At 41.1% G+C, this 18,658-nt stretch overlaps 2 protein-coding genes across 4 annotated transcripts; one reads left to right on the forward strand and one right to left on the reverse strand.

Moving 5' to 3' along the window:
- Positions 1-133: 133 nt before the first annotated feature.
- UROS (uroporphyrinogen III synthase) lies at positions 134-10,348 on the reverse strand. 3 transcript variants are annotated; one of them, XM_059852202.1, is made up of 10 exons: positions 10,109-10,348; positions 8,701-8,790; positions 7,899-7,982; positions 7,453-7,549; positions 6,224-6,298; positions 5,694-5,768; positions 3,164-3,247; positions 2,787-2,872; positions 2,105-2,203; positions 134-1,467 (listed from the first exon to the last, which is right to left on the reverse strand). In XM_059852202.1, the coding sequence occupies exons 2-10, from the start codon at positions 8,761-8,763 to the stop codon at positions 1,321-1,323; spliced, it is 810 nt and encodes a 269-aa protein (XP_059708185.1). In that variant the 5' UTR covers positions 8,764-8,790; positions 10,109-10,348; the 3' UTR covers positions 134-1,320. The 3 variants fall into 3 exon arrangements, with proteins under 3 accessions (XP_059708185.1, XP_059708186.1, XP_059708187.1); XM_059852203.1 differs by lacking the exon at positions 10,109-10,348 and adding an exon at positions 9,695-10,088; XM_059852204.1 differs by lacking the exon at positions 6,224-6,298.
- A 24-nt stretch (positions 10,349-10,372) lies between these two features.
- BCCIP (BRCA2 and CDKN1A interacting protein) lies at positions 10,373-18,545 on the forward strand. The gene is made up of 7 exons (XM_059852201.1): positions 10,373-10,650; positions 12,533-12,607; positions 13,138-13,218; positions 13,933-14,025; positions 14,538-14,725; positions 15,858-16,035; positions 18,180-18,545. The coding sequence occupies exons 1-7, from the start codon at positions 10,513-10,515 to the stop codon at positions 18,348-18,350; spliced, it is 924 nt and encodes a 307-aa protein (XP_059708184.1). The 5' UTR covers positions 10,373-10,512; the 3' UTR covers positions 18,351-18,545.
- The last annotated feature ends 113 nt before the right edge of the window (positions 18,546-18,658 follow it).

Genomic DNA, 18,658 nt, shown 5'->3' on the forward strand with positions numbered 1-18,658 from the left:
TTTTAATATTTTTGAAAGAAATCTAAACTGCAGTCAAACACTGAGTGGGTCTTACCTCAGCAAGTGAGGACTATGGGTTTTTTTGCTAATATGTATTATTTGAAGATAAAATTATCCAGGATATAACATCTGATGTTCTTCAAATAAATGTGGTTCTTTATTGCATAATAACAGTATAAACCACTTTTCAGAAAGGTAGAAATGGGTTTTACATGCATTCATAGGGAATTAGATAAGCTTTTTAAGGTCCCTTCAACCCAAACTAGCCTGGGATTCTGTGATCTTCCAGAATCTTCTCCTGAGATTCCATTTCATCCTGAGACAGGGAAGTGTTTGATAAGCCAAACCCTTGTCCTGCTGTGCCCAGTGTGACTGATGACCCCACACTCTGGAATTACTCAGTTTACAGGGACAGAACTTGGCTTCCCTCTTGTTCCAGGTGTGGAGCCTCTCACAGGATGGAAATTCAGGTCCCATCCTCAGACTTCACTTGAACTGTGCAGCCAACGAGGCTCTCTCTGTTATTCCAAGAACCTCAGCACTGTGCTGACAACACAAATGACTTTCAGGAGGATTATAAATGAATAGATTATGATTCAAATCTCCTGTGAAGCCCCTGGCATTAGCTGGAGGGAGCATTAGTGCTAAATAGGATTATTTTTCCCCTTCCAGAGATAAACAATTAAAGCATAAACCACATCCAGAACAGACAACTCTAACACCATTATTAACTCTGATAAGCCAGTTTATTTCCCTGTTAATAAATCCTTCATTACAGGAACAGAAACCAAAAACTAATTTTGAAGACCCTGTTAGGGTAACAAGGAGCAACAGCTGACCTGAATTAGCCCCACACAGAGCAACTTCACTGCAAGAATTCTCCTGTTCCACTAAGAATCCACAATTAACATTTTTATACAAATATTTGAAAAGCAGAACAACAAGCAAACAAGTTTTCAAAAGAAAATACTTCACTGGTTTTTCCTACAGAAGATGTGCAAGCAAAACTGATTATACAGAGAAACCCAACCTGAGCTGTGCTGGGGAATACCTGAGGTGAGGTGTGGGGCTGATTGCAGTGTCCCAGTGTTCACAGCTGCTTTTCAAGGATAAAATATTCACAGTAGACACAGGAGGAAGGGGAAGTGCTGGATGCTTTAAGGATGCTGGACAGATCCCAGGTTTCATAAGATATTTAAGTGCAACCTTCTCACACCCATCCCTGACCAGGACAGTGCTTCACAATCCCAAAACCCACATTCCTGCAGGACAACAGGTGTGCAAATTGGAAAAGCCCTCCTGGAGCACCTGGCTGGGCTCTCAGGGGGGCCCGGAGCAGTTGTGGGGGTGCAGGGCTGTGTGGATGGCAGCAGCCAGCTCCTGGGGCGTGGGGCTCCCTGCAGTGCAGCTCACGGCGACACCGGCCCCTCGCAGGGCCTCGGCTGTGCTGGGGCCGATGGCAGCCAGCTGCAGGGACAACATTGCACTGTCATGCGGGGCACAGCACCAGCACTCAGCTCTCCCAGCTCACGATGAAGATTTGCAGCACTAAAAGCCACCCATCAATGGAGCTACTTAGCAGTGACTCAGGGAAGATGAGCATTTATCTCGCCATTACAAACACTGAAAGCTCCGAGTCCCACAACAGGGGAAAGTGAGAGGAATTTTAATCAGCTGCAGCCTGGTGCAAGCAACAGCTCCTCACAGCTTGGCATCACTCAGGGAACATGAAGTCTATCCCAGTGGAGATGGGGGAATTGGTTGGGGAGAACATTCCAAGTGAAAACAATTTCTTTTTTAAAATCCACCCAAGGCCAGGTTGGATAGGGTTGGAGAAACCTGGTGTAGTGGAAGGTGTCTCTGCCCATGGCAAGGGGGTGGAACAAGATGGGTTTTAAGGTCCCTTCCAACCCAACCCATTCTGGGATTCTGTAATTCTATTTAGTAACTCTTGTATTTGCTATAAACTGGGATTTTCTTCAGAGAAATAAACACAAACCAAAGATGAAATCAAGGTTTGCAGTGGCTGTAACAGCTTTTCTATCTCATTTGCCCACCCCAAATTTACTGCCTCTCATATTCCACCATTTGTAAGAGAAGATACCTTGACTTGGTCCATCAAATCCCCTGAAAGCTTCTGGATGTGCTGGAGGCAGAATTTGACACCGGATGGGCTGAAGAACACGACGCTGGCAGGGATCCCCTGGGTGAAAGAAGCAGAGGTTGGCACAGCTCACTCCCTCCTCCAGCAGTGTGCCAGTGCCTTGGCACATGGGGAATGGCTTCCCAGTGCCAGAGGGCAGGGACAGATGGGATTTTGGGAAGGAATTGTTCCCTGGGAGGGTGGGAAGCCCTGGCACAGGTGCCCAGAGCAGCTGTGGCTGCTCCTGGATCCCTGGCAGTGCCCAAGGCCAGGCTGGAGAGGGCTTGGAGCAGCCTGGGACAGGGGAAGGTGTCCCTGCCCATGGCAGGGGTGGCACTGGATGAGCTTTAAGTTCCCTTCCCACCAAACCATTCCATGATTCTGTAATTCTATGATGGAGGCTCCTAACACGAAAAAACCAGAAGGGCAATCTTGAAAAATGAAAAGCAATGATTACTTTTACACAAACTACGTAAGGCAGACTACTCCTGGATTCTGTGATACACAGCAAAGATACCCAATGACATTTCAGTTAAATTACTTCAAAAAAAGGAATATTCTGGGAGGCATTGTCACCTGCCTCAATCCAAAATCCCTGAAATCCTCAATCCTGAAAATCCCAAACTACATCAGAGTCCAGTACCTGCTGGGAGAAGTAACTGCTCAAAGATTCCTGCAGATCAGGGTGTTGGGCTGTTTGATAAACAGTGAGGCTTTCCAGGGGTATGCCTGCAATCAGGACATCATAATTGATTCATTAATTTCTATTATTTCAGTTCAGCACTCACAACATCCTAACTGCACTGAAGTGTAACTATTTTAGGCTAAAAACACCCAAGAAAGTTCTGTGAAGGATTTGCAGGTCCCAGAGCTGTGGGCAGCCATCCAAGCTCCCAGTGTTTACTCCTGTCCTCTCCTCAGCAAGTTCCACTTTTATTTCTTCCAATTTGGTTCACAAGCTTTAGATACAACTTTTCTCATCACTGACTAATTAAAATGGGTCTCCAGGGGAAGTTCAACCTTTTTCTCTAAGCACTGTAGGAAGTACTTCTCTTTTCAGGGCTCCACAAGGAAACAGGAGAGCTGAGGAGTTGGGCTTCTCTCCTGCAAACACACAAACAAGAACTTTAATTAACTTAGGCCTTTAACAAAGAGTAAATGTGATTTAATACATTTTAAAGGTATCAAATGCTGATTTATCAAATGCCTCACCACAGCCACAGCTCTAAGGTAACTGAAAACACCTGCAGCCCCAATTCACAGGACAGGATACTTAGCAGGAACATTAAAAATGTTCCATAACTAGAATATGAATATTGGCTATAAAGATAACTTCCTTTGTAGAAGGGCAAGGGGAATATGAATGCACTTTATCTCCTCCTCAGCACAACCTGCCTTTTAAATTTGATATTTAAAATCTGTCCCACTCAATAAATGACAGAGCTCTCTATAAAGGAATATTCAGCAGACAAAGAAAAGGACAATACTGTGCTGGGAAGTTTTGGTCTATCTGCAATTCCATTTTCTTAATTCCCCAAGGAAAAAGGATTCTGGTTGCACTGCTGGGGTGGGAGAGGATATCCTCACTTGCTTTTGTCGAATTAGGAATTTAACACCAGACTTGCTTTGCACAGCCTTTGCCTTTTCTATAAATAAGGCACACAGAGAAAATTTCAATATTAAATCCTACACAGATTGATAGAGTTTTGGATTCAGCTTTCTAAAGAAATGGAATTATTTTATTACTAATTCAGATTTGTTATTACATTTTTAAGAGCCAATTACTAGAGAAGAAATGTTTTTAAGTGCTGGAAGGAGATTGCTGGTTTATGCACACACATCCTTCAGGGATAAAAAAAAAGGGTGAAAATCAAATGGAAAGACCCCTGTAGGAGTCAACCCAGACACACCTGAGTGCTCTGACTGCACACTGAGCTTTTATTAGAAACCAGATATTCTTAAATTAAAATTAAAAATTAGAGGAAGAATGAACTCGGCTCAGAATGGAAAAAAGATTTTAAAATTAAATAAAATTGGAATGTTCCAGCATGAATTCTCCTGCAAGTCATGGCAGTTATTTGAAATGTCACTGTGATCCCTGTAAACAAACACCAATTCTTTGGCACAGAAAAATTCCTTGGTAGGCCTGAACAACACAACAAGGACTGGGATCTCCTGCTCCTCTAGCCAAATATTTGCCTTGAGAAGAGTAAAGCCAGACTGTCTTGGAGTAAATCCCTTTATTTCCCATCCCTGAAACTGAAGTGCCAAAGCACAAAAGGTGGTGAGAAAAAAAATCTCATTATTTTAGCTTTTATTTTTATTCTGGCAATAACCCCTTGTGATACAAGAAATTCAGAACTGTTCTTTTAATTTACTTCTTCATGCACAAACAAAAATGAATTTATACATAATAGGGAACATGAGATAATTTAATCTGTACTTCCAAGGTTGTTATAAAGCACTTGATCAGCTGAGAGCATTTAAATATGCACAACCCAATAAATCCTGGAGGGTATTTCTGTCTCAACAACAAACAGGCTCCAGGGACTGAAATTCACTGCTTGGGTAATTTTTTTCACCTTCATACAACACAATAAACAGGTATTTCTCTTGTCTTTCTGCTCAAAAAAAAATCCCTGGCAAATATTAATTCAGGGCAGAAGTAGATTTTCCAGCACTAAAAATCATCTGGAACCTTTCTCTGCTTTACTACATTTGCTATTAGAAGAGAGGAGATGGGTTATTCTTCACCCATGAAATATTTGTGTTGTAGTTTTAATTTTTAGAATTTATTATTTGATCTTGTGTTGGAAACTCTCATTTTTATCATTAAATATTCCCTAGAGCTGGAGTATTTTATTTGCCAGTGAATTAGAGAGCACTGTGCCCAGCAAAAACAATCCTTTCCAGCTCCCAGCCCATTTTTCTTTTCCCTATAAATCTCTGGGCAGATTTTGCTCAGCAGCTCTCTCACATCTGTACAAAAACTCTTTTTTCACTGATCCTACTGAGCCATCCACTCAAAAAATAAACAGCTCCCAAGTCTAAAAATCTTCCTTATTGCTACTGGAAATTTCAACAGCTTAGAGTAAAAACAGAAGTCAGTAAATAGACTTTTAAAATTCCCCAAAAATCTGATAATAGGTTGAGAGGAGTTACACATTTAACCATAAACAAAACTTAAAGCATCACTTTAATTTTTTCAAAACCACTGAGTTTTGGTGCTGAAAACCAGATCCCTCTGAAACCACAGGGTAATTCTGGAGAAAGTCACCAGCATTTAAATCTTCTGATTTAGCAGCAATTTCCAGTCATTACAGCTCTGATCTTCCAGCAAAAATAAACTTTTTCCTCCTGGCTCATATAGTATTTATTAATTAACTAGAGGGTCTAAGATTACATGGTAATTAATATCTTGTTTATGTATTTTGAAGTATTTTTGCATCACTGTGCACTTGATTTTACCTTAAGGAAATTCTAAAATGATGGAAGGGACCTTAATTTATTTAGGATTACTTTATTTACCTCCAACATTTTAGCCACTTACTTGAACAAATATATTCAGCTAATTTCTCAGCATTTCCAGCCTTTTCTCCTTGTGGAACAAGACCAATTTCTTCCACTAGAATCAAAAGCAGCACAGAAAAACACCATGGAAAGCAATGAGAACAATTCAGATTTCCTGCCACAGGACCCTGGGATGCAAAGGGAGGCACACAAATCATTTGTGCACAATCTCAACCAGGTTAGAATCCCTTCCATGCAAGTTCACTTCCAAAAGCAATGACAAAACCACATTCAAATTAAGAACAAAGGGGTTTTTTTTCCTGTTTTGACCCAATTTTTCAAGCAGTGACCATCCCATTACCACAAAAGTAGCAGAAATCCAGAGGCTGGATTAGATCCATGGATATCCTTGGCTGGAGCATGGGTATAACTCTAATGTTTACATCATTACCTCTCTTCCAAATTAACTTAAATTTCTTCCTCAGCACCCCTGAACAGCAGCTCCTCCTCCAAAAATTGTACTTACAAGCCAGATTTAGCCAAGTTTTCTTTTTTTAAACCCCAGCTTACCTAAAGAAGCTGTAGCTTTTCCTACCACATATGTTGGTTTGATATTCCACATTTGTTTAAGAGATTTTGACCAGGCTGAAAAACATTAAATTATACTAAATTAAATGGAATTTAAGCACATGGCAACAGAATGTGAATGATAAATGACTATTTAGAATTCTGTTTAATCCACAAATACAGCAAAATGATAATAATAGCTAAAATTCCACTACACATTCAGCAAATCTGGATGTGCAAATCCTAAAGGATCAAAACCAGATACCCCAAGTTTTTTATTGTCTTGTTGTAACCAGAGCAGCCCAGAACACTGAGTCCTTTCTGGGACTACTGGGGGTGAAAAAAGAAACACAAACTACAACAGTAAAAATAAAAACCAGAAGTAAAACCACAAGGATTTATTGCCTTTGAGAGGAACCCAAATAAGAACTACAGACTCATTTTTATCATGAAAATATTTATTTTCCAAAAGTCTTAATCAAGGTTAGGGATGGAATTTAGAGATTACTTTTGACCTAAAATCTTAATATCTTGTCCTCTGCTGCTGCAAATGCTACAATAAGCTGTGTATTTACTGCTTACTCGAGGGTGTAACCTTACTCACAGGACATTGATTTGTCCACAGCCCAAAAATGGAGCAGGTAAAGCAGAAACTCTGTGCTAGAATCACCCAAGATAAGAATCTGGAAGAGTTTACAAAGATTTGGCATTTCACTGTGAAGACTATTTCTATTTAGCAGGATTCTTCCTCACTCCTCATCTCTTGGCTTTGATGCCTCAGCACTTCACCATTTTTTAGTGAATAATTAATTCACTTGAGAAATTTCTTATTCAAGACAGAGAACTCCCTTTTCCTGCAGCATTTTACATGAATGATACAGGCCCAGAAGTGATGGCCAGTTTTTATGAGATGATCTTCTCTTTAAGGGAGGAAACCAGGCACTGCAGCAAAATATTCCTTCTGCATGAGAGAACCAGAGCTGGCAAAGCTCTCACTAATTAGTAATTTGCACCAAAAACTCCTCTCCTTCATTTTTCAGTGTGGAAAACACAACCCTTAAAAGCTCAGTGTAGCATGAGTCCTTCATGATGCTAAAAGAACTATGAAATTCAGGGTTTTTTAAAAAAAATCGTGCTCCAGACATCTACTGGTGGGTGAAATAAAATTCTTTAAATTCCAAACTTCACCAGATGCCGAAGAAAAAGACCAAGGAGTATCAACATGTACTTACCCTCTTTTTTACTCTTCTCTTTTAAACAGATCTTGATGGCTTCTAATGCTCTTGGGCTGGTAAAAACTAGGCCTCCATAGCATTCTGGATGGGAAAGCTATTTAGAAACAGTAGATTTAAGAAGTAAAAAAAAAAATATTAATTATAAATTAATTTTAAAAATCAGTTGATCAATTACTTATAATTGTGGCAAACAGAACAACTTCAATAATTGCCTGAAATGCCCCAACACTTGTGACAATTTACAATTTAAATGTGAATTCTGTCTGACCAATTTAATTCTTCAGCCAGCAAGGGCAAGGTCCTTGATGCTGAACATGAAATTTTACTGAGCAAAGCTGGTTTGTGGCAACACAAAAAGAGGAACCACACAGAGAATGATTAAATGGGATCTTGGCAACCAAATCCTGCTGGAAATAAGACAACTGAAAGAATTTCAAACTCACCTTCTCAAATAAGCTGTCAAGAGAGGTGAATTCAAATGACAAAACTGGGATCAACGTTGCTTCCAAGCTGTATGATCCTAATTCCTATCAAGAAAAGGTTTGTACTCTTGAAATAAATTCCAAACAGCATTTTTACTTTTTCAAAGAGCTAAGTCAGCACAAGCATTTATCTTTGCTAAAGCAAAATAAAAAGGCATTTTATTTCCTCTCCCCGGTAAATCTAATTTGAATTTGTTAATTATTTAATATTACCAGATTTAAACAAACAGCTGTGGGACTGTGACCATCTGAGGTACAGGAGACAGCAGCACAAAACTCTGAAGTCCCCAAGTGCCCACCCAGTCCTGCAAATATCCCTGTGCAGCTCTGTAATTCTGTCAGGAGGTTTCTTCTGAAGAAATAATCCTCCTTTATCAGGAATTCTTCCTCTTATCAGTGAGACTGACTCATATGACCAAGGGCAGGAGCAGAAGAGACCCCAGTCACCTCTATTTCACATCACATTCCCAGTAAAAATACAAAGGATTTCTGGAATCTCTATTCTGTCCAAATAAACATAATCAATGCTAATTAATTCAAATGAAGCTGGTTTAATATCAGTACTTTGCTGAGAGCTTTACAATGAATTCAGTACAAATGTCCCATAATTAATACAATTATAAATGCTATTTTCCAAGATCCTTTTTCTCTCAGCACAATTTCAGACATGCACTTCTAATTTGGATTGAGCCCCTTGAAACAGCTGCATTCACATTTAATAAAAATGTGACACTTTGTTTTAGCTGTCTCAACGTTTACTCACTTTAATATAAGGATCTGGTCCTGAATCTTTGTCTTTGGGATCCTTCAGCAGCAGAACCTTCATTGTTCACCGAGGAAGCCCAGCAGAACCCTGAAAGACAAGAATGGAATTTATCTTAATTAGATCTAAAGGAGTTTTTGACTCAAACAGTGACTCTAACAGCTCAAATAACTGGGTTGTAGCAGTTGTACTGCTCTTACACAGTGAGTAAGCAGTTATTGTGCATTCTCCAGGCAGGAGCACCCACCCTGATAAGGGCAGAAAAGAATATGCTGCCCTTAGATAACACTGTTCAAAGGAGAGGCTCTGGTGGAGCTCATCAAGGGGAACACATTTTAAAGAATATTTTGTAAAAGGAGTAACAAACCCTACAATGCCACCACGTTCTGCAACTGAATCAGCTCCTATCTACAAAAATATTATTTATTCTGTTAATTTCCATGCTAGTTTTCACCCTCTGCTCATCCAAATGAATATGCAAAGATTGACTTTATTTAATATGTATCTATATGCACACATTTATACATCTATAATAATATAGACAATATTCATATGCCTTCTCTGATAGTCCAGGAAACAAGGCAGGACTGAAAACATCTGTTCTGCCATAAAAATGGAAGATGAGACTTCTCAGTTCCTTACAAGCTTTGGTGCTCAACTCAAAGTTACAAACACAAGCAAATACACAAATAATACAAACAGAAATCCACTCTCTACGTGCACATTTACCCCAGTTACCAGTCTGGTATTTTCCTGACAGATCACACACACAGGAAAATTCATCCTCTAAATTCTTTCCCTGGATATCAGAATTCAAATTTTGGTAATGACCTAATTGCTCCCAGAGCAAACACAGCTTTAAAAACAAAACATTCAACAAAACAAAACAAAACAAAACAAAAACCAACAAAAAAAAGCCCCAAACTAAAACAAAATAAAAACCCCCACAGATGTGTTAGAGTCTTTAAAGGGAACATGAAAATTTCGAGCCTACTTGAAGCAGATTTATAAAGCTGGAATTACATCCCAAGGCTCTGCGCCTTGCATTTCTCCGGGCTGGCAACAGCGAGTGCCCAATGCTCTTCTTTCCACGGCCTCATTAACAGCTCATTTCTTCATTAATTAGACACGAGGGGTTAAACGGAACGCGTTCCACATAACCCAGGCTGGATCATTAATGAGTGTTTCTTCAGTGCTCAGGGCATTTGAACGCCTTTTCCCGACTGGCATTTTTATAAAGCCCAGCATCACGTTGTGCTTACGGTGCTCTCCCTGTCACCCTTCTCTGCCCTTTGTCGGGAATTATCCAGGGAATTTGCTTCGGGGCAAGCCGGGACACGATTTTTAGAGCGAGCAGCTTGATTCCTGCTTTAACTGGCAATTTTCACTGACGCTGCTTTTTACTTACAGTAATTTTTGCTAATGTCGGAGATGCTCGGACACTCGGTTCCTTTTAAAGCACGGGATCCCTGAGGCTGGGGAAGCCTCCAGGGTCACCGAGCCCGAGCCGTGCCCGTCCCCAGCCCCGAGTGCCACCTCCAGCCCTTCCTGCAGGGACGGGGACTCCGAACCGCCCCGGGCAGCCCGATTTAACCCCTGACAGCCATTCCCGTGAGGGAATTCCCTTTGCAAGGAAGTGACACCACAGCACCAGGAGGAAATCCGGGTTCGCGGGGACCGGGGCGGGCCGGGAGGCACCTCCTCCTTCAGCCTCCGCGGCTGCCCGGGCCTCTCCGCGCTCAGCGAGCGCTGCCTGCCGCTCGCTATCGCGACATTCGGCGACATCCCTCTGCCACACCGACCTTCCGTGCCATGGCCACGCCGGCCAAGCGCCGGGCGCGGGGCCCCGCCGGGGAGCAGGGCTCCCATAGCGGCTCCGGCAGCTCCGAGGGCTCCGACAGCGGCTCCGAGAGCTCGGGGTGCTCGGACTCGGACGAGCCCATCGCTGAGGTGAGCGGGACGGGCCCCGCACGGCTCCGGCACGCCTGGGATTGGCAGGGGGTGTTCGGGAAGGGATTGGGAGGGGATTGTTGTCAGGAGATACTCGGAAAGGGACTGTCCGGATGTTCGGGAAGGGTTTGTTATCAGGGATGTTCAGGAAGGCTTGGGAAGGGTGTCGGGGGATGTTCGGGTGTCGCCACATTTCTCTTCGCAGAGAAAAGCAAGGCACAATTCTTCCCAAGAATATTTCTGGGTTGCACATTCTCTGAACATCAGAGAAAGGAAAAACAACTCTTATCATTTGCTGTGCCTGTGTTTGTGCTAAAGGAGAATGCAATGTGGAGATTGTTTACCCACAGTGATGGTGTTTTGTTTCCTTGGCCTGTCAGGGTTGGTGTGTGTGTGTGTGTCGGGACTAGGCTGACAGTCACGGGATTCAGAGCAGTGTGTGCAGAGTTGAGTGCTTGGCAGATTCAGTTTAGATGTAATGCGATATAGTATAGGATAATATAGTATAATAAAGTAATTAATTAGCCTTCTGATAGGATGGAGTCAGATGCATCTTTCTCTGCCCTCATCGTGGGTTCCCTGAAAATGCTGTATTCGGGAAGGGCTTGGGGAGGGCCTGTGGTGCGCTGGGTGCGTCCTGTGGGGGCTCAGGGAACGCGTCCCTGTGGGCCCGTGATCCGAAGTGTGTTCGCTGTGTTGTTGTTAAAAGTTTTTAATTTTTTAACTGTTTTTCAAGTGTTGGGGTCCCCGAGGTCTCATCTGTACAGCCCCCAGGCCCTTGGTGTGTCTGCTCAGGTGTGGGGCTGGAGGTGGCTGCTTGGAAATGGTGCTGTCAGCACAAAGGATTAGCTCTTTTATTATTTTCTGCTATGTTTTATTATTGTAAAAATAAATTTGCTTCTTTTTATTGTAGAATCCCAGAACAGTTTGGTTTGGAAAGGAAAAGCCCATCCAGTTCACCCCCTGCCATGGCAGGGACACCTTGCACTATCCCAGGGTTTTCCAAGCCCTGTCCAGCCTGGCCTTGGACACTTCCAGGGCAGCTTGTGCCAGTGTCTCCTGAATTTTACTGCCTCCCAAGGGATCGTGTGCCTGTTTTCTACATTGCAAACAGGTCTTTAACACTGTTCTTCCAGTGGACAGCAAAGGCCATGACCTCTGTGTGAGATTGGAGAGAGTTCTGAGGCTGAATGGTGGCAAAAGTGAGGCTGAGTTGTTGAGGTTACTCAGGAGGTGTAGTTGAAACTGGCAATTAAAAGTTGAATGATCTTGAACAGTGGAATAGGTAGGCAGAGTAATCTTGGCAGGTGTGACTTTTAATTTTGAATACCAATAAAAATGTTGGTAGACACACAACATTTGTTCAGGAAGGAGAAGCAGCAGTTCCCACTGTGGCTGCTGCAGTGCCTGGGTCTCATCATTTCCAGAGTTCCACAGTGGGATTAATGATGGCAGGAGGATTTGGGGAAATAGCAGAAGTGTGGGTTTGGATGTAATTATTTAAATGTATGAAGCAACCTGCACCTTTGGCTAAGGTGTTAGACCCCAGTGCTGAAGTTGCCAGGGTTTAACTGCCTGGGTCAAGCCTCTCTCCAGGAAGAATCTGTGGCTACAAGAGCTGTAATTGTGTGAACCTGATGGCAGGAGCAAAGCATTAAAGGTTTGTTCATGACACAATTGCTAGGTCAGTTTTAAAAAGTTGCTTTCACAGATGTTCTCTAAAGGTCACAGGAGAAATGATAACAATTGCTGAGACAACTGCAAGGTGGAAATAAGTTCCGTTTCTGCTGTTTGCCATTATTGTCTTCAAGTTTCTTACAGTTCAGCTTAGTTCTGATCTAACTTCTGCCAAGTGTGTGTGATATTCTGTTTTACTCCACAGGAAGTGAATGTTGAATTTGAAGCACATTCCATATCAGACAATGACTATAATGGGATAAAGAAGTTACTCCAGCAGGTACTGTGGCTGTTTGTCAGCTTGGTTGATATTGCATTGATAAATAATATCAAGGAGTTGTGCAAAGGCATCAGTTCACATTCTCTCTATTGATTTATAGCTTTTATATATTACTTTGCTTCCTTTTGTTCGATAATCCCAGAATAGTTTGGGAGGGAAGGGACCTTAAAGCCCACCCAGTGCCACCCCCTGCCATGGCCAGGGACACCTTCCACTATCCCAGATTGCTCCAAGCTCCATCCAGCCTGCCCTTGGACACTTCCAGGGATGGAATAGCCACAGCTTTCAGATCATACCAAACTGGAGAGGTACCAGGGAGGAAATATCAGCATGTGGAAGGTGCAGGAGCAAGCACCTCCAGCAGCTGATTGTTAGTTTTTTAGTTAGTATTTAATGAAGGAAGAGAAATAAAAATCTCACTTGATTTTTATTAAGTTATAATAAAAATCAAGTGAGATTTTGACCAATAAAAAGTGGTCCAGGAGATACCTCCATTGCCTGAAACTTAATACTTGTTTCCTGTCTTCCAGTTGTTTCTAAAAGCTCCTGTTAACACTGCTGAATTAACTGATATATTAATACAACAGAACCATATTGGGAGTATCATCAAGGTAAGACAGATATTATATTTGTAATTGAAGTACAATGCTTTCTTTGTTAAAATGACATTATTTCTGTATTTCAGAAGGGGATCCTGTCTGTTGTATGCTTTCTTGCTTTTTCTGCTTTAAGAATAATTTTTCTCTGGGAACTGAAATTTTCCACGCCTGCTTTCAAGCAAAGAATGAATTTGATGTGTTGTTGTTGCTGGTTTCTTTTTACATATGGAAGGCTTTTCCCTCCCTGAATTTCAGTGTAGTAATGCTGAAAATGCAATGGAGAGGTTTGTTACCATCTCCATAAGAAATAGGAGCTTGTGACTTTCCTACAAAGACACAGCTCTCTGTCCCCCTCCCAATCAAAGCTTTATTGCTCCATGGTTGTCAAGACAGTCCAGGTTTACTGCGTTAGAAACTGAAGGAAATTGGTTTTGTTTAAGATATTGCCATTCCCTGGGCTGTGATGCTGCTTTTTAAATGTGAGCTATCAGCCTTTACTGCCTTTCAGAGGACTCTGCTGTAGAAGATGCATGGCCTGGCCCTCTCTAAAGCTGGCTCTGAGCACACTGAGGTGTTCAGTGATGCAGCAGCATTTGCAGTGTGTGTTTGTACAGATTTCCTCACTGGTTTTCATCTGCTGATACCACCTGGAAAGAAAAACATCTTTTGCCACAGAGTGGAAATAGAATGTCAGTATGAATTGTTGCTTTTCCTTTCATTCAACAGCAAGCAGAAGTGCAGGAAGACAGTTCTGATGACGAAGAAGATGATGATGAAGTATTTGGTTTTATAAGCTGCTTGAACTTAACAGAAAGGAAGGTTGGTATGCCTCAGTAACATCTGGTTATAAATATTAGCATCAGTAATAAATGAGACTGCATCCTGTGTAACAAGCCTGGACAGCTGGACTAGGATTTGGAATTCCACTCTGGAGGACTGGGGTGATAAAACTTGAAGTGGCTTAGCTCTTTGTGAATGCAGTAACTTGCTGAGGGTGAAACATGAAGCAGAGAATGCAACAGAGAGAATTACTGGGCCTAGTAATTCCAGCATAAATGAGCTGTCAGTCTCTTGTACTTCTTCCCTTTGATCTTCTGCAGTTTGGAGTTTGGCTGTGGTGTTGCAGTTCCTTGTTCCCATCACTTCACAAGCTTTGTTTGCCCTCAGCTTCAGGGCTGGAGGATGATTTCAAAGCAGTGGTGCAGTGCTTTAGAGGCTGCTGAGGGAGATTGCCACCAGGCCTGTGGGAAGTTCCCTTGCAGGTGACATTCAGGTTTTCCTGTGTAAACAGCTGTTGTATCAGGTAAAGGAAATGCACCTTTTGCTTGCAGGGCACCCAGTGTGCTGAGCAAATCAAAGAGCTGCTGCTGAGTCGCTGTGAGCAGAGCTGTGAGCAGCGGGTGGTGGAACAGCTGAGTAAACTCCTCAATGACAGCACCAAGCCTGTGGGGCTCATCCTGAGTGAAAGGTTCATCAATGTTCCCCCACAGATTGCTCTGCCCATGCACCAGCAGCTCCAGTAAGTTTGTTTATTTTTTTTTTCCTGGCATGATGCTGAATGGTATTTTTCATCATATTTTTCAGAATTGTTATGTATATAGAGCTGTGTTAAGACAGTTGATGCTATAGATATGAGTAAAGCATGAACAAAAAAAAATCTCGTATATGGTCTTTAGTTAATTTTAAGAATTTTTTTTATATCTTTATAAAGGTCCAGAACTTTCTCGAATTCTATAGAGGATATTATTTGAGAACATGTGCTGTTCTACAGAAATAGCTGTGTGTATATTGCAGTTTATCCTTGTATTGCAGATTATTTTCACACTGATGTAGGAAAATTTAAAAATGAGAACTCTGTTAGCAGCTTGGGTGTTTCTGTGTTAATGTCTGGCTCAGGAATGGGAGATTTGGACTGAGGGAAAGGATTAAAAGGTGTATTAGTTTTCACCCATGTAAATAGGCAGTGTTTTGATTAGTTTCAGATAATGAAAAAGCAGGTGAAGTGCTGGTTGAGCTCTGCTAATTCATGGATTATTTCAAAAGCTGGGTGAATGTAAATAAATTAATCCACTGAAACACAGCATTACATTATTTTAGTGCCACACTGAGAGCTGGGAACAAGGAAGTTTTGTTGGATAAGGAACCAGTAATAGAATGGAGATCATCTCTTTTTCTTCTTTCATTTTTGCCTTCTGTCCTCTCATGTGAGATGAGATTAGAATTTAGATTGAGGTCACCACAGTTACAGCACTTGTCACAGCTCAAATTCAGATCTCAGCCTCTTTGACCTAAGGTTTTGGAGTGACAACAAAGAGTATTTTCTGTCTTTTCAGTTACAGTTCCTCAAGGAAGTGATAATGTGATGTATTTTTAAGAAGAGCTGCACTTAAAATCAGTGCACAGACATTTCCATGAACAGGATTCTGGGCAAAAAAAGATTATCCTGTGAGCTGAGGAAAAACATCCATATTTTTATAGTTTAAAGTACAAATAGTATGTTTAAGTACAGGAATGCATCTGCAAAATTGATTTTCTGAGGTAGTCATGAAAGAATAGGCTGCAGGTTGAATATCCTTTCTATACCACTACATTCTAAGGTTTGGTTATATGCTTGTTTAGGATTTAAGTTGTGTAAACATGTATTTCTCTAGGAAGGAGCTGACTGAGGCACAGAGAACAAACAAACCCTGTGGAAAGTGCCACTATTACCTCCTTATCAGCAAGACCTTCACAGAAGCCACAAAGAGCAATTCTAAGAGGAAGGAAGGGAGGAATCAGCCAAAGGAGGAATTAATGTTTGCAAATGCAGAAGAAGAATTCTTTCATGAGGTAACATGATTATTTAATTTAAAATGCTTCTTTTTCTTTACATATCATCAACAAGAGATGTTTCACCTCAAATTCAAGGGGAGTTTTTATCAAGATGATCACAAATATTTTGAAATTAAATCCAGGGTGTTTTGGAGTAGTGTTGAGAGAGGAGCAATCAAGCTCTTTGTGTGTATTGATTTATCTGTTTCCTTCTGGGTACCTGTTACTTGCAAGAAATGCTCAGAATAAAAACTGAAGGAGGTCCTAAGAGGTGGCTCTTGCTTCCCTTTTCTGTCTCTATTCTACTGAGGGCAAGTATATTAATAAAAAGTGGTGAAACACTGAGATGAAAATATCACTTCCCATTTCCTAAGGCAACCTGGCCACACAATTCTGCTGGTCCCAAGCCAGATCAGGTGAGGGCAAAATGCAGGAAATTAAATTTAAGATGTGCTTTGAAATGCAAAGAATTTTTCATGTTGGTTTTTTTTTTTTTTCCTTTTTTTTTTTTTTTTTTTTTTTTTGTTCCCAAAGCTTTAAAACCACTGTTACACAATATCATTACTTTGTCAAGAGGCTGTTATTTTTCATTTCTGGCAGTGCCTGCAGGGCAAAGGACTAGCACATGCATGGGGTGGTTAATGGCAAAGGTTCCTATGTGTAATCATTCTGACAGGCTGTGATAGGGCTGTAATTTTATTTTTTGGGAATGAGAGAAATGTAAGTTGGGGAATTCACTGGTGGCTGTAGGGAGTTGTGTTGTAGTCTCTGTCCAGTAGCAATTTGTGGATTTTGTTTTTGTGTTCCTGCCACAGCAGCTGAGTCAGCTGGAGCTGAACTCTGTAAAATGTTACTGAAAAGCTGCTGGGGAGAAGCCTGTGAAGCTCATGTGTCCCTGGGTGTTGTGTTGTAGAAGGCCCATTTTGTATTTATTTATCTCAGCTTTGTTATTTATTAAAGGCTAATTGTGTGCTTTCATCTAAACTCCAGTCATTCTCAGCTCAAAAGGATAGACTCAAACTGAGCTTGTTTTTCAGTCTTTTCCAGTGTTTAAAAAAAATCATTTTAAACATTATGTAGGGTATTAAATAAAATGTCTCTCTGTACTTAATAATGTGTGTGTGCTAAATTAGTGCTGAGTGTCTGTCCTCCCTGATCACACATAATGTTAATTAGATTGCCATAAAACAGCATTAAATGTGGTGAGGCACTTGGAGCCATATCCAACTGAGAGCAGCCTTTTCCTGCACTTTGCACTGCCCTGGGCTTCATTCTGCTCCTTAAAATTATAACCAGAAAATCTATTATAACCAGACTTGGAATTGATTAAAGGTGCTCAAATTGTTCTTGAGCAAAGCCACTCAGTTAGTGTGGTAATTCATCCAAAATGAGATTTAAAGCCTTGATATATTGTTAGTGGAAAGCAAACCTAAAAGGAGAGTGGATCTTAATTTTCCTTCAAAGGGAAGGAATCAGGTAAGTTCTGCTTGATGGTTCAGCTCAGAGTTCTTCATCTGACTTGTGTGAGAACTGGAAACATTCATTAGGTTGTTTTTCTGATCCATCAGGAATTTAGTCCCTTTTCATCAGCTTTTCTAGACATTCTGTATGGGGTTTATATCCCTGAAAAGAAATCATGCACATTCTAGACACCTGCCTGTTTGGAGAAGCAAAAACAGATCTTCAGTTGCTCCAGCCACCTGGAACCTTTCCAAGAGCTTTCTGAAATTCTCCTCAGGATTCATTTGGTGCCCATCCCCTTAATATTTGATTTCTACTCTCATTCTTACAGATTTGTTAATTTTTAAGACTCTGGGCAGTTTCAAGAGTAGGCCCTGAAAGCAGGAGAGCCTCAGAACATGGATTTTTAAAATTTTTTTGCCCTCCCTCCTAGGTTGTTTCTCTGATCCCAAACTATAATGGTAGCAATCATTATAGAATTTAGTATGACAGATATAAATTCAGTGAAAATAAAATGTTTGTTTAAAATACTTTAAATAGTGGATTTTTTGGTTGTTGTTTTTGGTGGACACTTCAAGAGGGAAAAACTTCTTAATAAGCATGGGCATAATAGGTTCATTATTTTCACTTTGTTTGGATGATGAATTATCTTCATGCTAATTAAACATTTTAATCTGAATGCTTTTGTTTCTGTTGTTTAGAAAGCCCTTCTGAAATTCAACTACTCTGTGCAAGAGGAAAGTGACACCTGTCTGGGTGGCAGATGGTCCTTTGATGATGTACCCATGAAGCCTCTGAGGACAGTTATTGTAGTTCCAGCTGATGGAATCCATGGAATTATGGATAAACTCAAAGATTATCTCTCCCTCTGAGCTCCCCTACAAACACCAGGTTTTTACAGAGCAGCCATGCAGGACTGTGACCTCACACTATTTGCAGAACTGCTGTTGGGTCAACGGTTTTGTACAACTAAAACTATCACCAAATGAATATTTTTAAATACTCCATCTGATTTTACTTTGATATCATCATGAAGCAGTCAATAAAAACCCAGGGTCAAAAGAAAACCTGAATATCTGTTCAGTGTGTTTTTAACCAAAGCTCAGTCATCTGGGTTTGTTCCAAAATAATGCATGCAGCTCCTTTTGTTGAGAAAAGTGCTCTTTCTTTCCTTTCTTCT

The sequence above is a fragment of the Haemorhous mexicanus genome, chromosome 7, assembly GCF_027477595.1.
Source record: "Haemorhous mexicanus isolate bHaeMex1 chromosome 7, bHaeMex1.pri, whole genome shotgun sequence".
In the NCBI taxonomy this organism is placed as follows: Eukaryota; Metazoa; Chordata; class Aves; order Passeriformes; family Fringillidae; genus Haemorhous; species Haemorhous mexicanus.

Bases quoted from the DNA above. Each gene is read 5' to 3' on its own strand.
- UROS (XM_059852202.1), bottom strand. From the start codon at position 8,763: ATGAAGGTTCTGCTGCTGAAGGATCCCAAAGACAAAGATTCAGGACCA. The intron at 7,983-8,700 runs GTGAGTAAACGT...TTTTCTTGATAG, and splicing joins GACCAGATCCTTATATTAAA to GAATTAGGATCATACAGCTT. The intron at 3,248-5,693 runs GTAAGTGGCTAA...GTGTGTTTGCAG, and splicing joins AGCTGAATATATTTGTTCAA to GAGAGAAGCCCAACTCCTCA.
- BCCIP (XM_059852201.1), top strand. From the start codon at position 10,513: ATGGCCACGCCGGCCAAGCGCCGGGCGCGGGGCCCCGCCGGGGAGCAG. The intron at 10,651-12,532 runs GTGAGCGGGACG...TTTACTCCACAG, and splicing joins CGGACGAGCCCATCGCTGAG to GAAGTGAATGTTGAATTTGA. The intron at 14,726-15,857 runs GTAAGTTTGTTT...GTATTTCTCTAG, and splicing joins CCCATGCACCAGCAGCTCCA to GAAGGAGCTGACTGAGGCAC.